Source organism: Xenopus laevis, chromosome 8L (genome assembly GCF_017654675.1).
Source record: "Xenopus laevis strain J_2021 chromosome 8L, Xenopus_laevis_v10.1, whole genome shotgun sequence".
NCBI lineage: Eukaryota > Metazoa > Chordata > Amphibia > Anura > Pipidae > Xenopus > Xenopus laevis.
In genome coordinates this window covers 51199002-51220652 of record NC_054385.1, presented here as the reverse complement: position 1 = coordinate 51220652, position 21651 = coordinate 51199002, and the positions used below count along the sequence as shown (strand labels likewise).

The 21651-nt window shown below is 38.8% G+C and overlaps 1 protein-coding gene across 2 annotated transcripts; it reads right to left on the bottom strand.

The window, feature by feature from the left end:
* Positions 1-1470: 1470 nt before the first annotated feature.
* Positions 1471-16679, bottom strand: lonrf3.L (LON peptidase N-terminal domain and ring finger 3 L homeolog). 2 transcript variants are annotated; one of them, XM_041572761.1, is made up of 12 exons: positions 15874-16679; positions 12640-12758; positions 11603-11725; positions 10814-10963; positions 9903-10167; positions 8599-8686; positions 8109-8223; positions 5926-6047; positions 4681-4839; positions 3807-3969; positions 2885-3034; positions 1471-2647 (listed from the first exon to the last, which is right to left on the bottom strand). In XM_041572761.1, the coding sequence occupies exons 1-12, from the start codon at positions 16490-16492 to the stop codon at positions 2489-2491; spliced, it is 2232 nt and encodes a 743-aa protein (XP_041428695.1). In that variant the 5' UTR covers positions 16493-16679; the 3' UTR covers positions 1471-2488. The 2 variants fall into 2 exon arrangements, with proteins under 2 accessions (XP_041428695.1, XP_018085410.1); XM_018229921.2 differs by having other exon boundaries at positions 9903-10146; positions 15874-16669.
* Between the last annotated feature and the right edge of the window lie 4972 nt (positions 16680-21651).

Here is a 21651-nt window from a genome sequence, read left to right as displayed (position 1 = left end):
GATTATCCGAGTTATTTTGACTAATCCTCCTGGGCTCAGGCGCTGAAATCCTTTAAAGGGTGGTAATCTTTCAAATTCATGTACTTTGTTACCATTACACACGTCAGTCTGAAGGCTACATCTTGCTGCAATGGTACCGGCAACAGAATGTATGTTTCACCCTTGCAGATAACTGCCTGGTCTATGTACAAACTGGGTTCTGTCAGTTGGCTGACTGTCTGAGCCACACCATATACAGAAATCATTCGGCATCATGCACACTAGGGAATGAAGCTGGCCTTGAAGTGAATACACTTGCATTCACAGACACCATTGATGGCCACATGAAGTCATTGGTACTGCTGTGATCTAAGCTTATACATGCAGTTTCAAGAACTTACAATATGTGCAGCAGCACAAACTTCTGCTACAACGATGCACCAATATTAATGATGTGTTTCAATGTTCCTTCCCCCCCGCCAGTTTGGTTCTGCTGGTTTCTATAGTAATCTCCAGTGTTGGACTGGGGGTCCTGGGCCCACTACCTCAGGGGCCCCCACACAGTGTCAGACTTGGACACCAGGGGCCCACCCAAAAACCTTAGACCAGGGGCCCACTCTCAGTACTATTATTCTTCCTCTCCTCACTCAACCTCTATTCTCCTAGTCTCTTTTCTTTACATACTATAATCTATTAATCCATCTATTAAACCTCTTTGTTCTCATAAAAATAGGGAATGACCATGAAATATGCCAAATGATTAGAAGCAAGAGGGCCCACTGGGAGTTTTCCTGGTATCCCGGTGGGCCAGTCCGACACTGGTAATCTCTGTGATGATTTTCCTATACTGACTTACTGTAAGTGTATAGGAAGGATTTTTACTTTACCTACTCTTGTATCACGAGGTAGAAAAGATAGAGTGCAAATATCAAAACAAGAAAGAATACTGCAATAAAAGCAAAAGAACAACAGAAACAGGTACAGTTATAAAAGGTAAACTGGGAATGGAATATGAAATAGCTTCAAAAGGGCAACATAGCCCAGTTTTTAACATCAGTTAAATGAATCGGGCTGAGAAGCCTCTGTATCTCAAACCCTAATGAAGAGGCTTTTCAGTAGACCGTTTGGTTTTGAGTAGTGATGGGCGAATAAATTTGCCTGGCACGAATTTGCAGTGAATTCCAGCGTTTCACCGCCAGCGAATAAATTTGCAAATCTCCTGTGAAAATTCGCCGGTGAAAATTTGCCAGCATCAATTTCCGATTTTCAAGATTTTTTCGTGAAAATGTCAGATTTTCAAGATTTTTGAATGAAATCCTTCAAATTTCAAGTTTTTTGAGTGAAATCCTTCAAATTTCACAATTTTTTAGTGAAAACATTCGAATTTCACAATTTTTAATTGAACTTTCCTATTTCACGATTTTTCGCCGTTTTGCGAATTCTGCAGGAAATTCGCAAATTTTTCGACGAGGCGAAACGGGACAAATTTGCCCATCACTAGTTTTGAGTGTACTTATGTGAATAGGAAGTAGAATGTGACTTTACTATAAATTTCCAATATGACCCTACTTAGTGCACAAAATAACAAAACTGACCTAATTCTCTGTCTTAAACAAGTAGACTCATGTCTCCAGAGACAGTTACTAATACACTAACAGTACAGACCCATTCATTCAGGTTTTCAGCCTTGCTGTATATATTATATAGAACCTCAGTGGCTTTTAGTGCAGACAGTGGTTAGGAGAATGGAGGCTAAATCTCTATCACTAAATCACTATCCTTAGTGATCGGTTGCTTCTCCTAAGCTTTAATGTATGGTATTAAAGTGCTTTGAGATACCCAAAGCCAGGTTCTGGATTTGTATGCATTCCAGGACTGTATTCAAGATTTGGCTTAGTATTTAGCATTATGCTATTTATAAGCCTTATATTACGGCAGAGGACAGCTCTGGGCATTGGAAGCCAACATATTTTAATCTAAATTTCTGAGATCCTTTTTGGATATAATGGAAATATTTTGGGACTCACTTTGAGCAGTTTCTTTGTTTTTCATATTGGGAGAATCTATATTGTAGAGGCTGCTTTAAAAAAAAAATGGATTTAAAAAAGGATTTCGAACAATTGCTTTTCTTCAGATCTTTTCCTCTTGAATAGAACAAAATAAATATAGCAGCTAGACAAAGACAAGTTACATAAAGTGAAAACTGAAGATTGCTTAAAGGTAGTGAAAAAATAAATTATTGGGAATGACAATCACCATTATGTACCTCTGTGCAAAAACCCATGTTTTGTATAACAAAACTTTGAAAAAGGGTCACTGTTTCCAAAATGATACAAAAAAAGTCTGATTTGTTTCAGTTGTGTTCTCTTCTCCATAATTAATAAAAAAAAGGAAAAGACGTGAATGTACATAAATGTGTTGATTCATGTGGATTTCAAAAGAGCCACTAGAATATGCAGCCACACTTGCATTATTGGCAAAAATGCAGTCAGAAGTCTGCACCGTGATGTTATCGTGGGCGAGATCGACACATGAACAGAAGGACTCGCCGAATGCCTGTCAGGCGATCTTTTAGTGAAGTCATGGAAAGGAAAGGAAGCTGAGCCCGACTTTCCAGTGGAAGAACTGCAAGAATCCACCAGCACCAAGCAGGTCCATTGGGGTTCGCCTATAAAAAACAAAAGTTATTTAAGCAACAAAATCCAGTGTTGTCTTTTTCTTAACAATAATCTAGTTTAAAACAGCTCATTAAGGGGCAGGGCAATCTTATCCATAATAATTTAAACTGATTCATTAAGGATCAATCAATTTGCCGGTTATTTATTCCAGACTTTTAGATCACAGACTAAAACCCCGAAAAAAAAATTAATGAAAGTACTTTAATAAAGTACTCTAAATAATTTACCTGTACATCACAATCATTGGCTGGCATTGGTCCAAAATGACTTAAAATTCGACTTTTCAGCGCTAGTTTTAGAGCAGTAAACCAGTTGAAAGCTTGATCATACACAGCGTTGTGCAGTGCTAGTAAGTCCTCATATTCCTGCTCTTGTACCTAATAGGAAAAATGTTTCATGCATCAATATATGCACCGTCATTTATCATATATATATATGTATGTATGTATGTATGTATGTATGTATATATAGTGAATAAAGTACCCCCTATTGTAAAATATAAGGATATTATAAGTTACCGAGGAGTTCCATGACCATATAAAAACACGAGGCCGAAGGCCGAGTGTTTTTATACAGGTCATGGAACTCCGAGGTAACTTCTAATATCCTCATATTTTACAGCTGGGGGTACTTTATTTATTATAATACTCAAAGTTTAGTGAGTCATGTGACAGAAATGACATCAGAACTCACCGTTTATAACTGATGACATCAGAACTCACAGTTTATAAGGATATAATTTACAAGATATTCATGGCTTTTGTGTATTATATATATATATATATTCATTCCAAGGGATGCCCGCACTCACGAAAAAAAATTATATAAATGCCTGGGTGCACAGCCAGAAAGTGAATTATTCAAAACAAAAAAAAGAGGGTCAGCACTCACAGGTCTTCGAAATATCAAATAATAAATGTATTTAGGAACTATGGACTGACTATTTATTCTCCCCAAGAATTATTAAGCAGTCAGTATGTGGTTGTATTTTATTGTGTATGTACATTCATTCTTAAATATAAGTGGCCGCTACAAAACAGGACAAAGGCATGCAAGGAGTTCTCCAGAGGCAGCAATACCATAGACACAATCTGTTTGTAACTAAGTTTGGTTTATTAGCTATTGTCTATTGGTCAGAACTCAACTTACCTTCTGATCTTCAATATATTCAATGTCTGCTGTGTTATAACCATCTCTTTGGCTGTGTCTTATTACTTTAAATCTCCTTTTCCCAATACTGTCTACGACTGAACGGCCATCTGCAAAGAACTCCACATTTCGGATTTCCAACATACAGCCATAGTCTGCAAATCTGAGCAGAAATACATCTTTAGTTAACAATATGAAATGGCAATGGCCTGTAAGTACAGGAAGTACAGCATCAGCAATCCCCTACATAGGGCTGTATCTCACAATGATTAATATTGTAACCTCAGGTATGTAGCATGCAGGTTTTTATTCTACTGCATCAAATAGTATAATATATATATATATATATATATATATATATATATATATATATATATATATATATATATATATATATATATATATATATCCTGGTCTTGATAATGGTCTTGGAGACCGAAGCGTTGGCCTGACACAACCTTTTTAATGTAATTACCGATTTTATATATATATATATATATATATATATATATATATATATATATATATATATATATATATATATATATATATATATATATATATATATTAGATAGATATAGATAGATATAGATAGATATAGATAGATATAGATAGATATAGTAAAAAAAAAAATACCGCACTCAACAGGCTCAGAGTAACTGATTTTAATAGAAAAATAAAAAAAATCCCAACAAATTTGGAATTTCTTTTGTTTTTCTATTAAGCCTGTTGAGTGAGGTATTTTTTTGCTATTTTGTACACATTTTACCATAGAGGAAACACAGCAGTTTAAAAAAGATGCAGAGTATAAAAAAAAAGGAAAGCAGGGCAGCTAGAAGAATACATTAAAATTGACAACACCTACAGTACATACCCTTTAACAGAGTCCCCAATACACATTCCAAACTGCTTTGTGCCGGTTTCCATGCACCTCCGTATCATCAAGCGATAGCAAGGCTCAAATATGTGCAGCGGACAAGGGACAGTTGGATAGGCCATTGTGCAAACAAATATGGGCACATTCTTATTCAAGCTTTCGTGAAAAAAAAAAAAAGATTTCTTTTAACATTACAAAATGAAAGGTATCCTAACAGCGTCAGACTGGGGTGTCCAGGGCCCACTGGAGCTATGACCTCTATGACCCTTGTGACATCAGTGCCCAGTCTTACTCTGTATCCAAACAACATCCTATCCTGAAAACACGTAATTCATTTGTAGAAAATTAAATACTGTAGAACAGTTCCTGCCCAAGCACATGAAATGGCAAAACCCTGTTTACTCGCTGCCTCACCTCAGACCCTGTTTTACTTCTCCCCACGACATAAACAAGAATATGCCTGGAATGAGCATTTATGCTCACGTTCTGGAGAGAATGTGGTTTGCTCTCCAACATAAGCAGAAACAAATTTTATGTTTATAATCATAATTGCAGCTTTTGAAGTTTATGAACCCTGTTGTGCTTTCCAGATGATGTCCGCTGCAGAATGGTTTTATGTTAGTCTCTTGGCTTGAACTGATGCAAACTGAATTAAGGCCTGTGGCTTATTGGTAAACTTCCTTATGGCAATCTATGCAAATATGAGCAAATTACCCTCTCTGGCTCCAAAAATTGGGTACTTGACTACAGTGAGAAGGATAAATCATTGTAGATTTATCAATAGTGTATATTTAAAGCATGATGTGATGCTGGAAATGTGCATATCTGTCATTCTTGAATATAATGAAAATAGTGCATTTCATAGTGAGTATCAAGGGCCCAAAGCACTAGTAAAGACAGCAGTTGTTGTGGAGACATGGACAGCCCCCTAGAATTGCCCACAGATTGCACAAAGGAAACATTAGTTTGTCATGCATTTATATGTATATAACATATGTTATACAAGGCACTAAAGTTTGCCCAGGTGCAGTTACCAATAGCAACCAACAGGTGACCAATAAATGCAGCCTGCTGATTGGCTGCTATAGGTTACTGCACCAGGGCAATCTTAGTGCCTTTCATTAATTAACTCCCCTCGTTTTTGACTGCCGTGATGCTATGTGTGCCATAGCTCTTAACTATATCTAGAAAACAAATATTTTATTTAGATATTTGTTTATATTTAACCAGAAAATAACTTACTTGGAGAGCTCTGCTATTTCCTCTTCATTTACTGTTTTTCGATCTTTCAGCTCATCTGGGAAATAACTGGCTATTAGCTCTTCCATCAGCTCAGTTTTACAAAATGTCCTGATTGCCAGATACTGAAAACAATGACATAAAAATACTTTTCAACTTGAATTGGAATAGAGGGTATGCTTTAAATGATTAGGGAGAAAAAAAGTTATTCATACAAGAAAGCTAATTTATTAGTGCCTTTCAGCAGATTGGGATTTGATGTGATGCAGTTAAACAGACAATGTTACTTTGCATATATCAGTACAGAGGCTCTTTCTATATTTGCTAAGCCATGGAACTAACTACTAATCCTCCTGCCAGAATTACCAGCACTGGAAATATACTGGAAACATACTGTAGAGCAGTAGGATAATAGCTATGCAAGGAATTCCTTCTGGTTCAAAGAACTGTCACATGAGAAATATAAGTAGAACCAGATGATTTAATATCAAACCAGTTTTAATATCAACGCTAATGAATTACATTTTGTTAAAGTTTTTAACAGAAATTACAGTAATAATATGTGATAAATGAGGGTGTAATCAGTTCAGTAATAAATATTCCATTGCCTTTTGTCCTAAATGAAACCCTAGCTTGCCTTAATATTAGATTCAATGATTCAAAGAACTTTATTATAAAAAATAATCCACGTGCCCCATTTTAGTAAAATTCAATACATTTGGTAAGAAAAAAATGCCCAAACTCTTCTTTCTTATCCTTTATTTATATAGTACTTCTATATTCTGCAACCCTGCACAAAAAGAACATTCATACACAAAAAGAATATACCATAATAAGGCTAGGGCACATGAGTAGTTTGGGTCTCTTTTTACATATTTGTTTCCTCTGACTACAAAGGGACACAATGTTTTTTATTAGATACTTGCCAGTACATTTTTTTTCAAGTGATAATTGTTGCCAGTAAGTTATTTGCAACAGTTTCTACTGTATTGTATGGGAAGAAATGCCAGATTGTGATAGTATGACTTGCTATTTCTTTCCCTGTGAAAGGAAAAGCTGATCAAACACTGCCTTGTAATATAGGGAATCAGTCCTTTAAGCTTTAGGAGAATAAACATAAAACAAGACCTAGCGCAATATTGGAAAATATACATAACACCCAAGTGTTCAACAAAGTCTGTGATCGTGTGTCTATAAAAAGTGAGTTAACTTTCCTAATGCGTTCAAAAATGCCGTGCTACTTGCAGTCGCCCTGAAAGTGACATCTGCCTCTGAGGAAGCCGACATTTGCGAAAAGCATCAGAGTGACACCACTTCAGGGCGACGGCGAGTGGAAATCATCTTGGAACACAGGAGGAAAGTTAACAGCGGCAACTCTATTTCGAAGAACAGAAAGTTATCTCAAAACACAAACAACATATTTAAGTGACTGATAAGCAAGCACTCATTTTATGCATCTATTTTAGTTTTAAAATAAAGCAGGTTTAGACTATGGGCATGGCCCCAGTTCTTAAATCTTCCCCAGGATAAAAAGTACATTTGGCTTATGAGTTACATACAACCGACTTACATACAACTCATAGTTACAAAGGGATGCTATTACAGTAATGTACTGTGGTTTGCTTGACTTTTATTAGCATTTAGCTTTAATAAACCACCTACCCCAGTCCCCTGTTGTGTGTTGTCTACTGCAGAGCACAGAAAGGTAAAAATAAATACTATGTTTAGACAAACATCTGTCTAAGTTGCATTTAATAAATAAGTAAATGTATATGTTCCAACTTACATACAAACTCAACTTAAGAACAAACCTGCAGACCCTATCTCGTACGTAATCCGGGGACTGCCTGTATAGCCCTAATATGAAGGCTTTTTATAAAAAATTATGGATGACCCGTTGCAGGGTTTCCCTTTTTTCTTACCCATGAGCCACGCAAGCACGAAAAAGCCTGTGAAGGAGCATGCAGGCATTGTGGGAACAGGTCAGAACTAGCAGTGCAGAAAGACACAGACAGATGCTGCTTTCAATAACAATTACATTTAAGTGTTCTCCAAGCAATAATGATGTAAACAAAAGAAGCCACGGTGAATGAAAGGATGTATGATAAAGCAATTAAAAACTTTTATGAAAATTACAATTCATATGATTTATGGCCAGCACACCTTTATAACAGTATCCTGCTTACCTCACAAAGGTCTTCCTTGCATAGAGGACACTTGGGGTTGTGGTCAAGGCATCTCTCAAGACACTTTAAACAGTATGTGTGTCCACAGGGTGTGGTTACTGGTTCATACAACAGTCTGAAGCCAAAAGAATAAAAAGAGAAAGCAACAATATCTTGCAACAAGAAAATAAATAGGGACTACAAGTCTTGGTATGCTTGGTCACAAGCTAAACAGTAATATAGATATGATACCTATTCTAAATCCATATGAATGAGCAAAAGGTTCCTAAACTATTAGGTCAAAGGGAGTCTGGCAAAAGAGAGCAGATAAACCTATTGTCTATAGGCTTAAAACCTGATCAATTGTTGCCAGGGATAATGGAAATTATGTGATTGTGCACAATAGTGTATCTGTATGTGGGTGGCACTATTAATTAAATATCAATATTTACTGCTGTTTTTCTGTCACCTGGCAGCAAACTGTGGGTAATCAAGAGGAAAAAAATGATACCTCATGCAAAGGGAACAATCCAGATCGGATGAATCAACACATGAAGCACTGGAGTGCTCATTCCCAAGAACGCGAGCCACAGCAGGATCTAAAAACACATAACATTCCCTTCAGTCAGTCAGGAAAATATGGGCCCTAAATGGGCTTATATATTTTTTGTTTTAATCTCTTTTATTTTTCTAATAACATATGCGATACCGAGTAGTAAAACATTCATTATTTTCAATATAATCATCGTTGCGGGAAAGGGAATGTTAGTATGGGATAACAACGACAATATTGAATTGTTCTTGCCAGTACTAATATCTATTATATTCAATGTTGCAATTATTACTCCTATTGGTCTCTCACGACTTTATAAAGGTGCTCCATGGAGCCCAACTAAATGGCCATTATATTTTAATGATGAAGGTAGCAGGGTCGGGCTAGGCATTTGGGGCCCAACAGGACTGCAATGGAAGGGCCCCCCCTTTCAGGTGACCCAGCTTCCAACCTAGGCCCCCCCACCCATGTGCCGCTTACCATCTCCTCCTTTGCCATTTTCGAGTCTGGGGCAGGGGAGAGATTACATTTCAGCAAGGGAGTGGGCTGCGTAATAAAGGCTAACAAGGTTTTTTCTAGGTGTCCAGGTGGCCCAGTTCAACAGTAAAGGGTAGTATTTTATAAAGAGGGAGATGCCTTAAAGGGGTTGTTCACCTTGGAGTTAACTTTTAGTATGATGTAGAGATATTCCAAGACAAATTTGCAATTGGTTTTCATTTTTTATTATTTGTGGGTTTTTTTTGAGTTTTTTCAGCAGCTCTCCAGTTTGCAATTTCAGCAGCCCAGTTGCTAGGGTCCCAATTACCCTAGCAACCATACATTGATTTAAATAAAAAACTTGAATATGACTAGGAGAGGGCCTGAATCAATAACAATAGATGTGTAGCCTTATAGAGCATTTTTTTTAGATGGGGTCAGTGACCCCCCTTGAAAGCTGGAAAGAGCCAGCTTTCAGCAAATAATAAAAAATAAATAATGAAGACTAATTGAAAAGATGCCAAGAACGGGCCATTCTATAACATACCAAAAGTTAACTTAACGGTGAACCACCCCTTTATGAAAAATGTCTAGCCGATGTTTTTAGGATTTTTAAAATTACTTTCCTAGATATACAGCGTTGCTTTACCCGAGTGGAAAATAGAAGCCTATTCACTGTAGCAAAGCAGCTGCCAATGGTATTTTACTGTAATGAGCTTATTAAAAGGCATTATCACAATTCCTTCGAAGAAGAGGATGTAATAACAGGAGATTAACTACCCCACCTCTTTTCAAGGTTTTGCAGGGTGTTTGTTCAGATGACCATCCGGTTTCCTTCGGACAAGCTTTCCTCTTAAGCATGTTGCACGTAGATGACACAAGTACCGAGGGTTCTGCTGTGAAAGTCGTGGTCTTTTCTGAGCAGTTCAGTTTACTTTCTGGGGTTTGGCTTGACAACCGCATTGAGCTGCTAGATTTGGGATCTGTGTCTTCTGAAATGGTTACACCCTTTTTAATATCCATATTAACCTGAGTGAGAGAAGATAATGGCTGCACACTTACATGTCTTGTGTTGGAAAACAGCATGGCCTATAGTGAAATACACAGTTTCTTAAAACTTTTTCAGGTAACGGACAATACCTGAAACTTCCCCTATTTGATTACTTTAGCCATCTAAGGTCTTTGAAAAATGGTTATCTTTCTCTAAAAGAAATTCCTCAAATCGCGCATGTATGCATGCATGTCTGAACATTGACATTTTCAGGCAATAGTTACAGACTGTGTGCAACTAATTGCCTTTCCTATTTTAATTAGGAAAGGTAATTAAATAACTCCAATTATTTAATAATAAACACTGTGTTTTCCCAGGTGCCGTAAACCACAGCAACTAATCAGAATATACTAATCACCTATTTAAAAGCAAACTTCTTATTGGGTGTTATGGGTTGCTGCACCTGGGCAAAGTTGCTGCCTTTTATTACATATGCGGGCAAGAGTGCTTATATTTGTCTTGGGACAAGTAGCACTAATAACACTTGTTGGTTGTGAAATATAATTATACATCAATTTAGCAAATATATAGATTTTGCCCCTTTTATGAAGAGCAACCATATTTGAGCTCAATAATTAACAATAATACTAATAAGTCACCATTGCAACAGTATATGTTACTTTTAAATAATACATTAACACTTACTGTTTTCAATCTCTGCATGTTCCTGTTAGGGGCCAGGGTGTTTAGTGAACTAAGAACATTTCCCTTTAATCTCAATGGGTGCGACATTGTTTGGAGGATTTCTGGCAAGTCTCCATGGTTATTTTGCAAGCTTAATAAATTGAGCAGCAGCTGTAGGCAGAAGAAAAACAAATTTTATTTTAGGCTCCAGTAACAAGACCTATATCATCTCAAGCCTCAAGGTGACATTAGTGACTGTTGCTGCTCTAGTAAAATGATAGTTACAAGTTTAGTCTTTTAATGGATGTGAGATCCTGGAAAGTATTATGTTACAGAATGGGACCTGTTATCCAGAATGCTCGGGACCTGGGGTTTTCTGGATAATGGATCTTTCCGTAATTTGGATCTTCATACCTTAAGTCTACTAGAAAATCATTTAAATATTAAATAAACCCAATAGGCTGTTTTTTTCTTCCAATAAGGATTAATTACATCTTAGTTTGGACCAAGTACAAGGTACTGTTTTATTATTACAGAGAAAAAGGAAATCATTTTTGAATATTTGGATTATTTCAATAAAACAGAGTCTATGGGAGACAGCCATTCCGTAATTTGGAGCTTTCTGGATAATGGGTTTCCAGATAATGGATCATATAGCTGTATTACTTATCTGGGGTCCCCAAAACATAAATGACTCTGGAATGGACAGACTAACTGAAAGGTTGGTTTGTACAAAGAATCTTTTTTCAAGTTTATTTTCCATAATGACTGCACTCACAACTGAAAAAGGATGACAACTAAACACTTTACCTTTTGGGCCTCAGACTTTGCACTCTTGTTCCCAGTGTCCAATGCAAGGCAGAAAAGAAATTCTTGCAAAGCATCTTCACTTCTTCCTAAGTTGACCAACGATTGTGCTTTCCTCAGGTGACCCTACATATTACATATTATTACTATAGTTAATAGGGTAATACTTTTTATGTTTTGCTTTACACAAAAAGTACATTTTTCCTAAAAGCGCCAAATGTATCAAACATTCAAAAGGCTTTATCTGGGCATTGAAAAACAATTGGCACATTGCGTCATGACTTCATGAAAAGGGTTGGTTACTCATCACTGGTAATACAAGGAAGTAAATACAAACTTGCAATAAAACACTAAGATTTTTGGTGCTTAAAAAGAAATGATAATGATAGTAATATGTGCTATTGGTTATCTGCTGATAAATATAAAAGGTTATTTTAAGTCCCTGAGAATTTCCATGACTGCAGAGTGTCTTTATCTTAGTCATAGAACACTGCAGTACTTGTAGTTTTACTTTGTTCAGTACTTTAATGTGTATAGTACTTTTATTGTGTGCCTGCTGCTATTGGGGAAAAAAAACAATAGAACAAAAAATATTACATCTATCCATACCACTATGGAGTTCACTGTAGCACTCAGCTAAGCAATATATTACAAGCTAAAGATAATTAGTGGTACTTTGTTGTTTTAAATGCAAAATGTGTATGGATCTGATTAGAGGAACACCTGTGCTTGTGTTTGGATCTGTGTATGTGTGGCTGGGTGCTTTGTTAGAGAGTTTCAACGACAGAGAGAAAGTCATAGACATGGAAGAAAGTGTCATGGGGAAAAAAAGGAAATATAGAGAAAGTCTTGGTAATTGTTTGTGTTAAGTCATAACTCGGTGGTCCCTGAAAGGATGATGTTATATCCAAGACAATGGTGCTAAACATCAGCTTTCCCCCCCCCCCCAAACATGCCTCATAATTTTATCACAGTCAAAACCAAGCCTTCATTTTGTTTTAAATATGCTGTACACCGAGATGCCAATAACAAGCACTTACTTTTACCCAATATGGCTGGAGTTTGCATGCGGTCTCCGCGTCTTGTAAAGCGTATCCGTAAGACTTTAAGCTTAAGTGAATCATAGCACGGTTGCTGTACAGTAAATAGTCTTGAGGAGCTAGTAAATGAAGATGGAATAAAGCACAACAATGTTAGCCCGTCTTCTTCTGCAGAGGGAATTCATCTACTTTATTAAAAAAACAAACTGAAAAAGACTAGACAGTGTAAGTGAGTGGGCAGTGAATTTTAGTGTTACAAGTTCACTTGCTTCTTTAATAATGCATTAACCAGGTAAAGAGCCCTCCTGTGGCTGAGAAATCTCATCTACAAAACTTAAATACAGTAGGAATGTTAGTTCAGTGATGGCATTAATAAGAAGCATGTTCATTAAATACTAATTACGGTTTTCCCACAACAGAAGAGTCTTCACTTTACAGTCAGTGGGGAGCTTAAGTCTACCACTTGTTTGCATAATTAAGCAGTCCTTGATATTGGTGTTTCTAATTAGTGTGTCCAGTTGCAGACGGAGTGTATTTATTTTTTTGGCATATAATACATCTATCTTGTTCACAACAGATCCAAAAAAATAATACAATATACCTGGTTTATAAGCAGAATTTTACTTTAGCTCCAACTTCATTATTATAACTATGCAATAAAATAAGTGGTTATTCTGCATAGAGCTTTATCTATATATTTGTAAAGTAAAGAGGGAGCTGCAATACTGTGTCATCCACTGAGGCAAAACTAAATCTTCAAGAGATTCCCAAGTGTCCAAGATGTCAGGAGTCAGAGGCATGCTTCTTGCACCTGGCGAGGGCACTGCCCCCCAGTACAAAGGTTCTGGAGGGAGGTGATGCGATATTTGGCTGACAATCTAGCTGTTCCCCAAGTGTATACCCTGGAGACTTGTCTACTGGGGCTAGTGTGCTGCTGAGTGTGCACTGTCTTGTCCTGTCCCTGCACTATGCTGACCTGTCTTGCAGGAGTTGCATATTTTTGCACTTGCACTTTCTGGCTGTTGTCCGGTACATCTATGTTGTGTTGTGTAGCACCATGGTCCTAGAGGAACGTTGTTTCGTTTCACTGTGTACTGTACAAACGTAAGGGGTTGTTCTCCGTTAAGGCACCCGGAATCTGAGTAAGGTGGACCCCACTAACAGCATGTTGTACTGCCAATGCCATTAGATTACACAGATGCCCTGACAGCAGGACTGCTAGGTAGGCCCCCTATAGGTGGGTCTAAAACACCCAGAGTGTCCAAACGATATGTATACAGGGTGAGACTGGCCTGCCATATTTAGCATTTGACTGGCCTATCAAAGTAGCAGAGAATCTCCCCGTGGGTCCCAGCTCTAGTGGGTCCCTGCCAAGGACAGTTCCCATTAGCCCTTCCTTATTTCCACCATAGTTCTATATACACCTATTACACTTAGCCCAGAATCTACTAGAGTGAATTCTGCATTGTTGAATGAATACATGGGCTGGGCATGCAACCATCAACTGACCACATTGTATGGGCTTAGCATTAGATTACTGCTACTGGAGCTGAAAATTATAATAATGGGTTCCTAAAATACACATAGGGCAGCTTTCTCACACCAGGGATTTTTAACCTATGGGATGGCACTCAAAAATTGATCCCTTTGCAGTAGTCTGGATGTGACCCGTCAGGGCATTTTTATGGTCCTTAGGATATTAAAAATATCCATAGAATTCTTTGTAGGACATTTTATAATAGCTATGTGCTCTGTCCAACTGTATGAAATAAAGTTGCACAGCACTGCCTAAAGAACAGGATTTCTGAATTTAATAGAGAAAAAAGGATTTTTACTTATCTAGGTAAACTAAATAAATGTTTATTTTTTTATATTCTATGCCAACACAATCTTGGAAAAATCAAGAGGCACGCAGATATTATGTAGCACAAGAGCTGACCAAAGTGGCTATTAAAATCCAGTTTCATAGGATGTTTAAGAAGCATGTTTTGTAATCCACAACAAGTCAACACAATGTTCTCGGGAAACAAGGTGATCTGCTTAATAAAATGTAAACCTTAAGGGCTGTATCATTGCAACATAGTTTCCCAATAAAAGACAGGGGTAGTTGGGGACTCGGGAAGTGTTTGACCTACTTGTGAGTTACTTTACTGGTTATACAACCAGGCATGGGGGGGGGGGATAGGGAGAGCTGATAGACAAAACGGCCTTCATAGTTATACAACACTGTTCTCCTGACCCACTTTCCAGCATAGCTTCACTGGCGGGGAGGAAACCAGCCAGGCATCTTCTTACAGTATGTGTCATTAGTGGAGAGGTGAAGAACACTACTCTGGCAACAAGTAGGCCCCCAAAACCAATAAACACCTGGTGTGAAGTGGACTTGTTTATCTATTAGCACTAGATATAGATTCCGAACAAGCCAAAAAAGTTAAACAAATGCAACAAAACAAAATTAATTACCTATTGAGTTGCTGCCTTGGGAAAGTAAAGCTATTTTTTTTTTTGTTTCATACCCCATCAGTGCTCTATGGCCAATTGCTACTGACTGTTACTTACTAATGGGGGTATGTTAGCACATTGCTACTACATGCATACATTGGAATATCTAAGGTGTCCCCAACAAATGGTAAACTATCAGAATAGTAGAATAAAATCTCAAATTAAAATGTCTCCCTTCCTAAATAAATGTAAAATTATTACGAATAGTGACAGTAGTATGTCCCAGTGCATATGTCTACAAATTGTATGGGGTAAATGTTAGATTGTAAGCTCTGTGGAGCTCCGGTTGGTACCTTATTGTAATAATTTTATACAGAACAATTTAATGTATCAACTGGAGGTACATTTGTTTTTTTTCTAATGCACAATGTTCAGTGAATCATGTGACACATAACAGCACTAGGCACTATTTATAAGAATATATGTTACAGGTTATATATATATATATATATATATATATATATATATATATATATGTGTATAATAGTGTTGCTGCAGCTATACTTTATAAGCTTACATATAAAAACACTTGCAGCGTTATACATTTGTAACACTTTTTTATCTCATAGCGAAAAAAAATAATAGAATTGACACTTGTTCTTTAGAACTTCTACCACCATTCTGCCTAGTGTGATAGTAATTTAATGGCAAGCTTTTGGCCCAGAATAGAGCATATACCCCCATACTTGTCACGCCTGCCCCACAAACCCATGCTCTTATTATAGTGGTTACCTATAGAGATGGCTTCATTGTATGTGGCCAGTGCTTGCTGCCACTTGCAGTCTTTGTACTGGCCATTGGCCTCCTGCCTGAGCTGTACAGCCTGCGCCTTGCTGGGGAACCACTTGCTGAGGATGTTGCTGAGCAGCACGTTGACTCTGTAGGGATGCTCGCTGCTCGCCCTGCACACTTTGCATTCACTCTTGTTGCCCGCCTGGCACTCCAGGCACTTCTTGCAGAACGTATGGCCGCAAAGCAAGGTCACTGGTTCGAACCAGAATCCCTGACACTCCCTACAGGTCAGGGCACCCCACTTGGCATCTTGCTGGGCAGCGGGGGCGGGCAGCCCTTCTCTGGTCCGTAAGTGATCTGCCATGCAGGACACAAGAGTCGCCAGATCCTCCGCACACAGCTTTTTGTGCGCCGCAGCCCTGTGGAACAAGACGCAGGCTTCCTCCAGTTTGCCCGAGCATGCCAAGCAGTCTGCCCTCTTCAGCAGCAGCCCCCAGTCCACCGCCTTCTGCTCCTTCAGTTGCCTCTCATAGATCTCACACGCCAGCTGGAAGTTTTTGGCTTGGAAAGCCTGAGCCGCGAACTCCAGCATAATACTGTCTGCCTCATGGCCACTCATTGCGCCTCCACACTGTGGCTCTAGCTCTCAGTAGCCCTTGCCTTCCCCCAGCTCTCTACACTGCTCCATTCCTGCTAATAAGAGAGCCTTCCAGTCAAGTGTTACATAAATGCCGTGTCACATGATGCCCAGACGTTCCTCCCATTGGCCGCCGAGCCTTTAAATTGTTATAAAACCTCTTTGTGTTTTGTAACAAATTCAGTCATTGTCTGCATGGGCATCCACAGCTGTGGGTTTGTTTCCCCCCTCTGAAATTTGTACTTCAAAATAAAGGCTATTTCCTTGCTATATATATATATATATAATTTTGTACTTTTTGATAGGAGCACATTTCTCAAGATTAACATTACAAACCCCCAACAAGTTTAAACAAGGTTTGTGTGTTGAAGTAAGCATCCCTTCAAAAAAATGGACTATTCCAGAGCTATTTGGTCGCCGCAAACTGCTCAGCTTTGCCTCCTGGAGTTAGCCCCGCCCCTTCTCTACACTATAAGGTTCCTGTGTGAGGCGCGATAGAATCAGAGCAGAGAATCTCCTGGCGAGAAAGTAGCTTCAATAGCAGTGTGAATCTGTCAGATGCAACTATCCTACATTGTGAATGTGTGTGAGTGCAACAAATTGTAAAGGTGGCTGTACACAGGCAGCTGATTTCTTTTTTTACTTCTGTAAGCCACGTTTGAACGTGGCTTACAGGTAAAAACATTTGGGGATCCCTGGTCTATATGAATTGTGCATTCTCAAGCATATGTGATTCACCCAGTGACTGTGGTGATATAATAACTTACTGTCCAGCAGCGCGGCAGGGATGCCCGCCGCGCCGCTCCTCTTCGTAGGCGCTAGGGCACGCGTGGCATTTATAGGCGCATGTGCACTGGCGTGTTGACGACAGCGTGCGATGGCGCGAAAGTTTAAAGTATTGAAAGAAACACTGTGGATTTTATCACTGCCCATTATAGGTTAATTCCTAGAGAATTCCTGGTGCCTTCTGAGTTTGTTCTTGTCTGATTCTGATACATTGTTGTGATCCCTGCCTGGTTTTTGACGATTCTGACTTCTGTATCCTGACCCTTGCCTGGTAACTGACTCTGCTTATTCCGTATCCCTTCTGATTGATCTCCTGGTTTGAACCTTGACTGCCTGACACCGTTTGTACTCTGCCTGCCCCAACCCGGCCTGATCTGACGCTTTCTGTCTACGCCTTGTATCGTGACCGTCTGCCCAAAAGACTTTGCATTACCGTCATGCCCCTTTGCTCGCTCAGAACCTTTCGCTTGGCACCTCTCTTAATAAGACCTGGCGGCATCCCGATTAGCCGAAAGGCAGCTGTTAAAGGTGGAAGCAAGAGCCAATGCTAAGCACTAAGGGTGCTTAGCATTGGTTCTTAATTTAGGGTGCCGACAGTGACAGGTGACTAGTGGCAAAACTGTGCTGTCACCATATCTGTTGATGCAGTTACATCATGGAGTGGAACTGTTGTTTCTCTGCATGTGTTTATACACTAGCTATACAAATACATGGCTATTTTTCATAGACCAGGCCTGTCCAGTTGGAGGCATTTAGATATTCTTGATTTGACATCAGTTTTAAATAAGCTAGCCCTTACCATTTAATTGGCTCGCTTTTATTTAACCGGCAGTGTTTAAGAGTTAAGTTTAATTTAATTAGTGATGCACCATATCCAGGATTCGCCCGAGTGCCTGGCCGAACTGAATCTAAAAAAACACATGACTTTTGGTCACACAAACAAGGAAGTCAAATTTTTCTTACTCTCTTCCCCCACCGGATTCGGTGCATCCTTATATTTAATATGTTTACCCCTTTAAGGCCTGATAACATATAAATAGCATTTTAACTATTTTGGCTTAAAGGAAAAAAACTTGTTACTGATGTCCCAACAGTATTTTCCTGTTTCTCCAATATCTACTCCATTGTTCACTAGGGATGCACCGAATCCACTATTTTGGATTTGGCCGAACCCCTGAATCCTTCGCGAATACCGAACCGAATCCTGGGAAGGGGAAAACATTTTTTACTTCCTTGTTTTGTCACAAAAAGTCACGCAATTTCCCTCCCCATCCCTAATTTGCATATGCAAATTAGGATTTGGTTCAGCCGGGTAGAATCCTGCTAAAAAGGCCGAATCCTGGATTCGGTGCATCCCTATTGTTCACATCTGTTGGTAGATAGATGTTTTGCAATTTGTTACATAGCAGCAGCCTCCAGCTCCAGTACATCAGCAGCTGTTAGAGACTAGTATGATGGATAGGGAGTTGATTAGATAAGTCAAGACTAAACAAGGCTATAATATTACTCGCTACTGGCTTGCGTCAGCATCTTGCTATATAATCAACACTGATTGGCACTATGTGCCTTTAGTAAGTAGGTTTATGTAATTGCTTTCCTTTATTCAATTAATAAAATATTCACCCACCTCACAGAACTATTTCTATGTACATTTTCGCAGCCTTGTATAAGGTCTCTCAACTCTTAGGGTAGGACTACACTGCAACAAATCGCTTGAACGGAAATAAGGTAAGAGAGAAATGTCAGATGTAGTCGCATTGTTGATCCGACGCGACGTGACTGTCGGATGCAGACGCTGCACGGAATTTCTGTCCAAAACTGTTGAAAAATATAGCTTGTGATGTATTGCACACAGTCTATATGAAGGCACAACAATCTATGGTCCTCTTTCCAGTTTTACCATTAAGAAAGTTGTCTTACAACATGGAATTAATGTAATAAAATTGTAGCACCAGTGCATTTATGCCATGTGAGTACAGAAAAATGTCACAATGTTTTGTTCTGACTTGTCATTGAAAACAATAGAATAATTTGCAAACCAAGTCTGTTATAGGCAAACTTCAGGGGTTATGTTATATACCGTGCAAAGTTTGCTACAGTTCTTATCACCTACAGAAACCAATCAGCAGGTAGGATTTACTGGTAGGGATGCACCAAATCCACCATTTTTAAAACGTTCCTTCCTGAAAGATCCGGTTTAATACCAAAATGAATACTAGCCTAAATTACACATGCAAATCAGGGCAAAGAAGGTTTGCCTCTCCCCCACCTTTGCATGTACTACTTGTACAACTGTTCATCCTACATACTCCTAATAAACCTAATGGAGCTTCAAGATCCTTATATATGTTTACCATTACCTGTATTCATGTTTTTCAATTAAACTAGTACAAAAGAAATGTTTTCACTTCATTGTTTGTGTGACGAAAAGTCATATGATTAAGATTCGGTACAGCCAGGCATGTGGGTTCATCTGGATCTGGATCCTGCGGGAAAAGGCAGAATCCTGGCCGAATACTGAACCGAATCCTGTATTTGTTGCATCCCAATTTACTGGTGTCCTGTTTTAAAGGACCAGTAACATAAAAAAAAAATGTAAAAAAATTCGTTAGTACACATCAAAAAATAAACACCAACACAAATTATACTTTAAAATCACAAAGCCTTTATTAAGAAATAACTTACAGAAACTGCACTTCCTGTCCTGTACAGAAAAGGCGACCATCGATCCTGCTGAGCTTGATTTCTCCTCCTGGCTACTCATGGATGTGATGCAGTGACTGCCCGGGCCCCCTTCCTCCTCCTATACGATGGATGATGTCGCTGATGAAGAAAAGCGGCAGCCAGCGCAGGGGGAGTAGTTATGCGCTGCCTGGGGCCTAATGAGACCACTGTGGGCACAATATTTAATGGTCTCTTAGTCCCGCTCCTGCTCTGTAAATCCGGTTGTACGGGGGATCTGTTGTACGGGGAGCTGATCATTGTGCTTGACACGTTGGTATTTGGTTTCCTAGGGAACACAAGACTTGCTGAACTCCCAGCATTCTTGCACAGCCGCAGACGCAAGGGCTGCTGGGACTCGTAGCTGGCCTGCTGTACGGGGAGCTGATCATTGTGCTGCTGTCACTATGGGCGTGGGATGATCGGAGTATCCTCTCTCACTCCACATGCTGCCGCGGCTGTGAGAGAATGCTGGGAGTTCAGCAAGTCGCGTCACATCCATGAGTAGCCAGGAGGAGAAATCAAGCTCAGCAGGATCGATGGTCGCCTTTCGCCGTTTCTGTACAGGACAGGAAGTGCAGTTTCTGTAAGTTATTTCTTAATAAAGGCTTTGTGATTTTAAAGTATAATTTGTGTTGGTGTTTATTTTTTGATGTGTACTAACGAATTGTTTTACATTTTTTTTGATGTTACTGGTCCTTTAAAAGCAAATGCCTGTTTGGTTGCTATGGGTTACTACATCTGGGCAAACTTTATGCATTTTATTACACTTGAGTTTTTTTGTTTGTTAAAGTGAGTTATTACAGGTATATGATCTGTTATCCAGAATGCTGAGGGGGTTTCCAGATAAGGGACCTTTTTGAAATTTGGATCCCCAGTATGCTAAAAATCATTTTAACATTAAATAGCCCCAATAGCATTGTTTAACCACTATCATGAATGTAGGCAGCTTAGTTAACTAGTACAAGGTACGGTTTTATTTTTACAAAGAAAAAGTAAATTATTTTTTGGGGGATGGCCTTCCCGTAACTTTCTAATGGGTTTCGTGTGTGTGTGTGTGTGTGTGTGTGTGTGTGTGTGTGTGTGTGTGTGTGTGTGTGTGTGTGTGTGTGTGTGTGTGTGTGTGTGTGTGTGTGTGTGTGTGTGTGTGTGTGTGTGTGTGTGTGTGTGTGTGTGTGTGTGTGTGTATATATAGTAACAATCCATGGGGAAGTCGGCACTCACGAAACATGGTACACGGTACACACACTGATGCCTCCCTCTCGATCTGCTAAACGGTAAAGAACCTACGTGTTAAAGTCCCTCCGTGTTAACACTTCAATCATGGAGCCCATAAGTGCAAGCCATATACTCTGATTACCCGGTTGACTCTATCCATGTCTACTTGATGGGCCTCAACAATATGGATATTTTGACTGAACTATATGTCTCACAAACTTTGGGGACTTCTTCATTCATTTTTTGGTGCTTTAGTATTCTTTTCTTCCTTTTTTTCGTTTTTAAGATATAGTTTTATTTTTTCATTTTTTATGTACTTATTATTTTGATTTATTTTATTTTGATTTTCTGATTTAACTTGATATAGTTCTGGATGACAAACATGTTATACAAATCTTCAGCACTTATTCTCCAGG

Excerpts from the sequence above, each read along its gene's own strand:
- lonrf3.L (XM_041572761.1), bottom strand. The coding sequence starts at position 16,492 with ATGAGTGGCCATGAGGCAGACAGTATTATGCTGGAGTTCGCGGCTCAG. Across the intron at positions 10,964-11,602 it reads CAAAGTCTGAGGCCCAAAAG|CTGCTGCTCAATTTATTAAG; the intron begins GTAAAGTGTTTA and ends TTCTGCCTACAG. Across the intron at positions 3,035-3,806 it reads AATATATTGAAGATCAGAAG|GTACAAGAGCAGGAATATGA; the intron begins GTAAGTTGAGTT and ends TTTTCCTATTAG.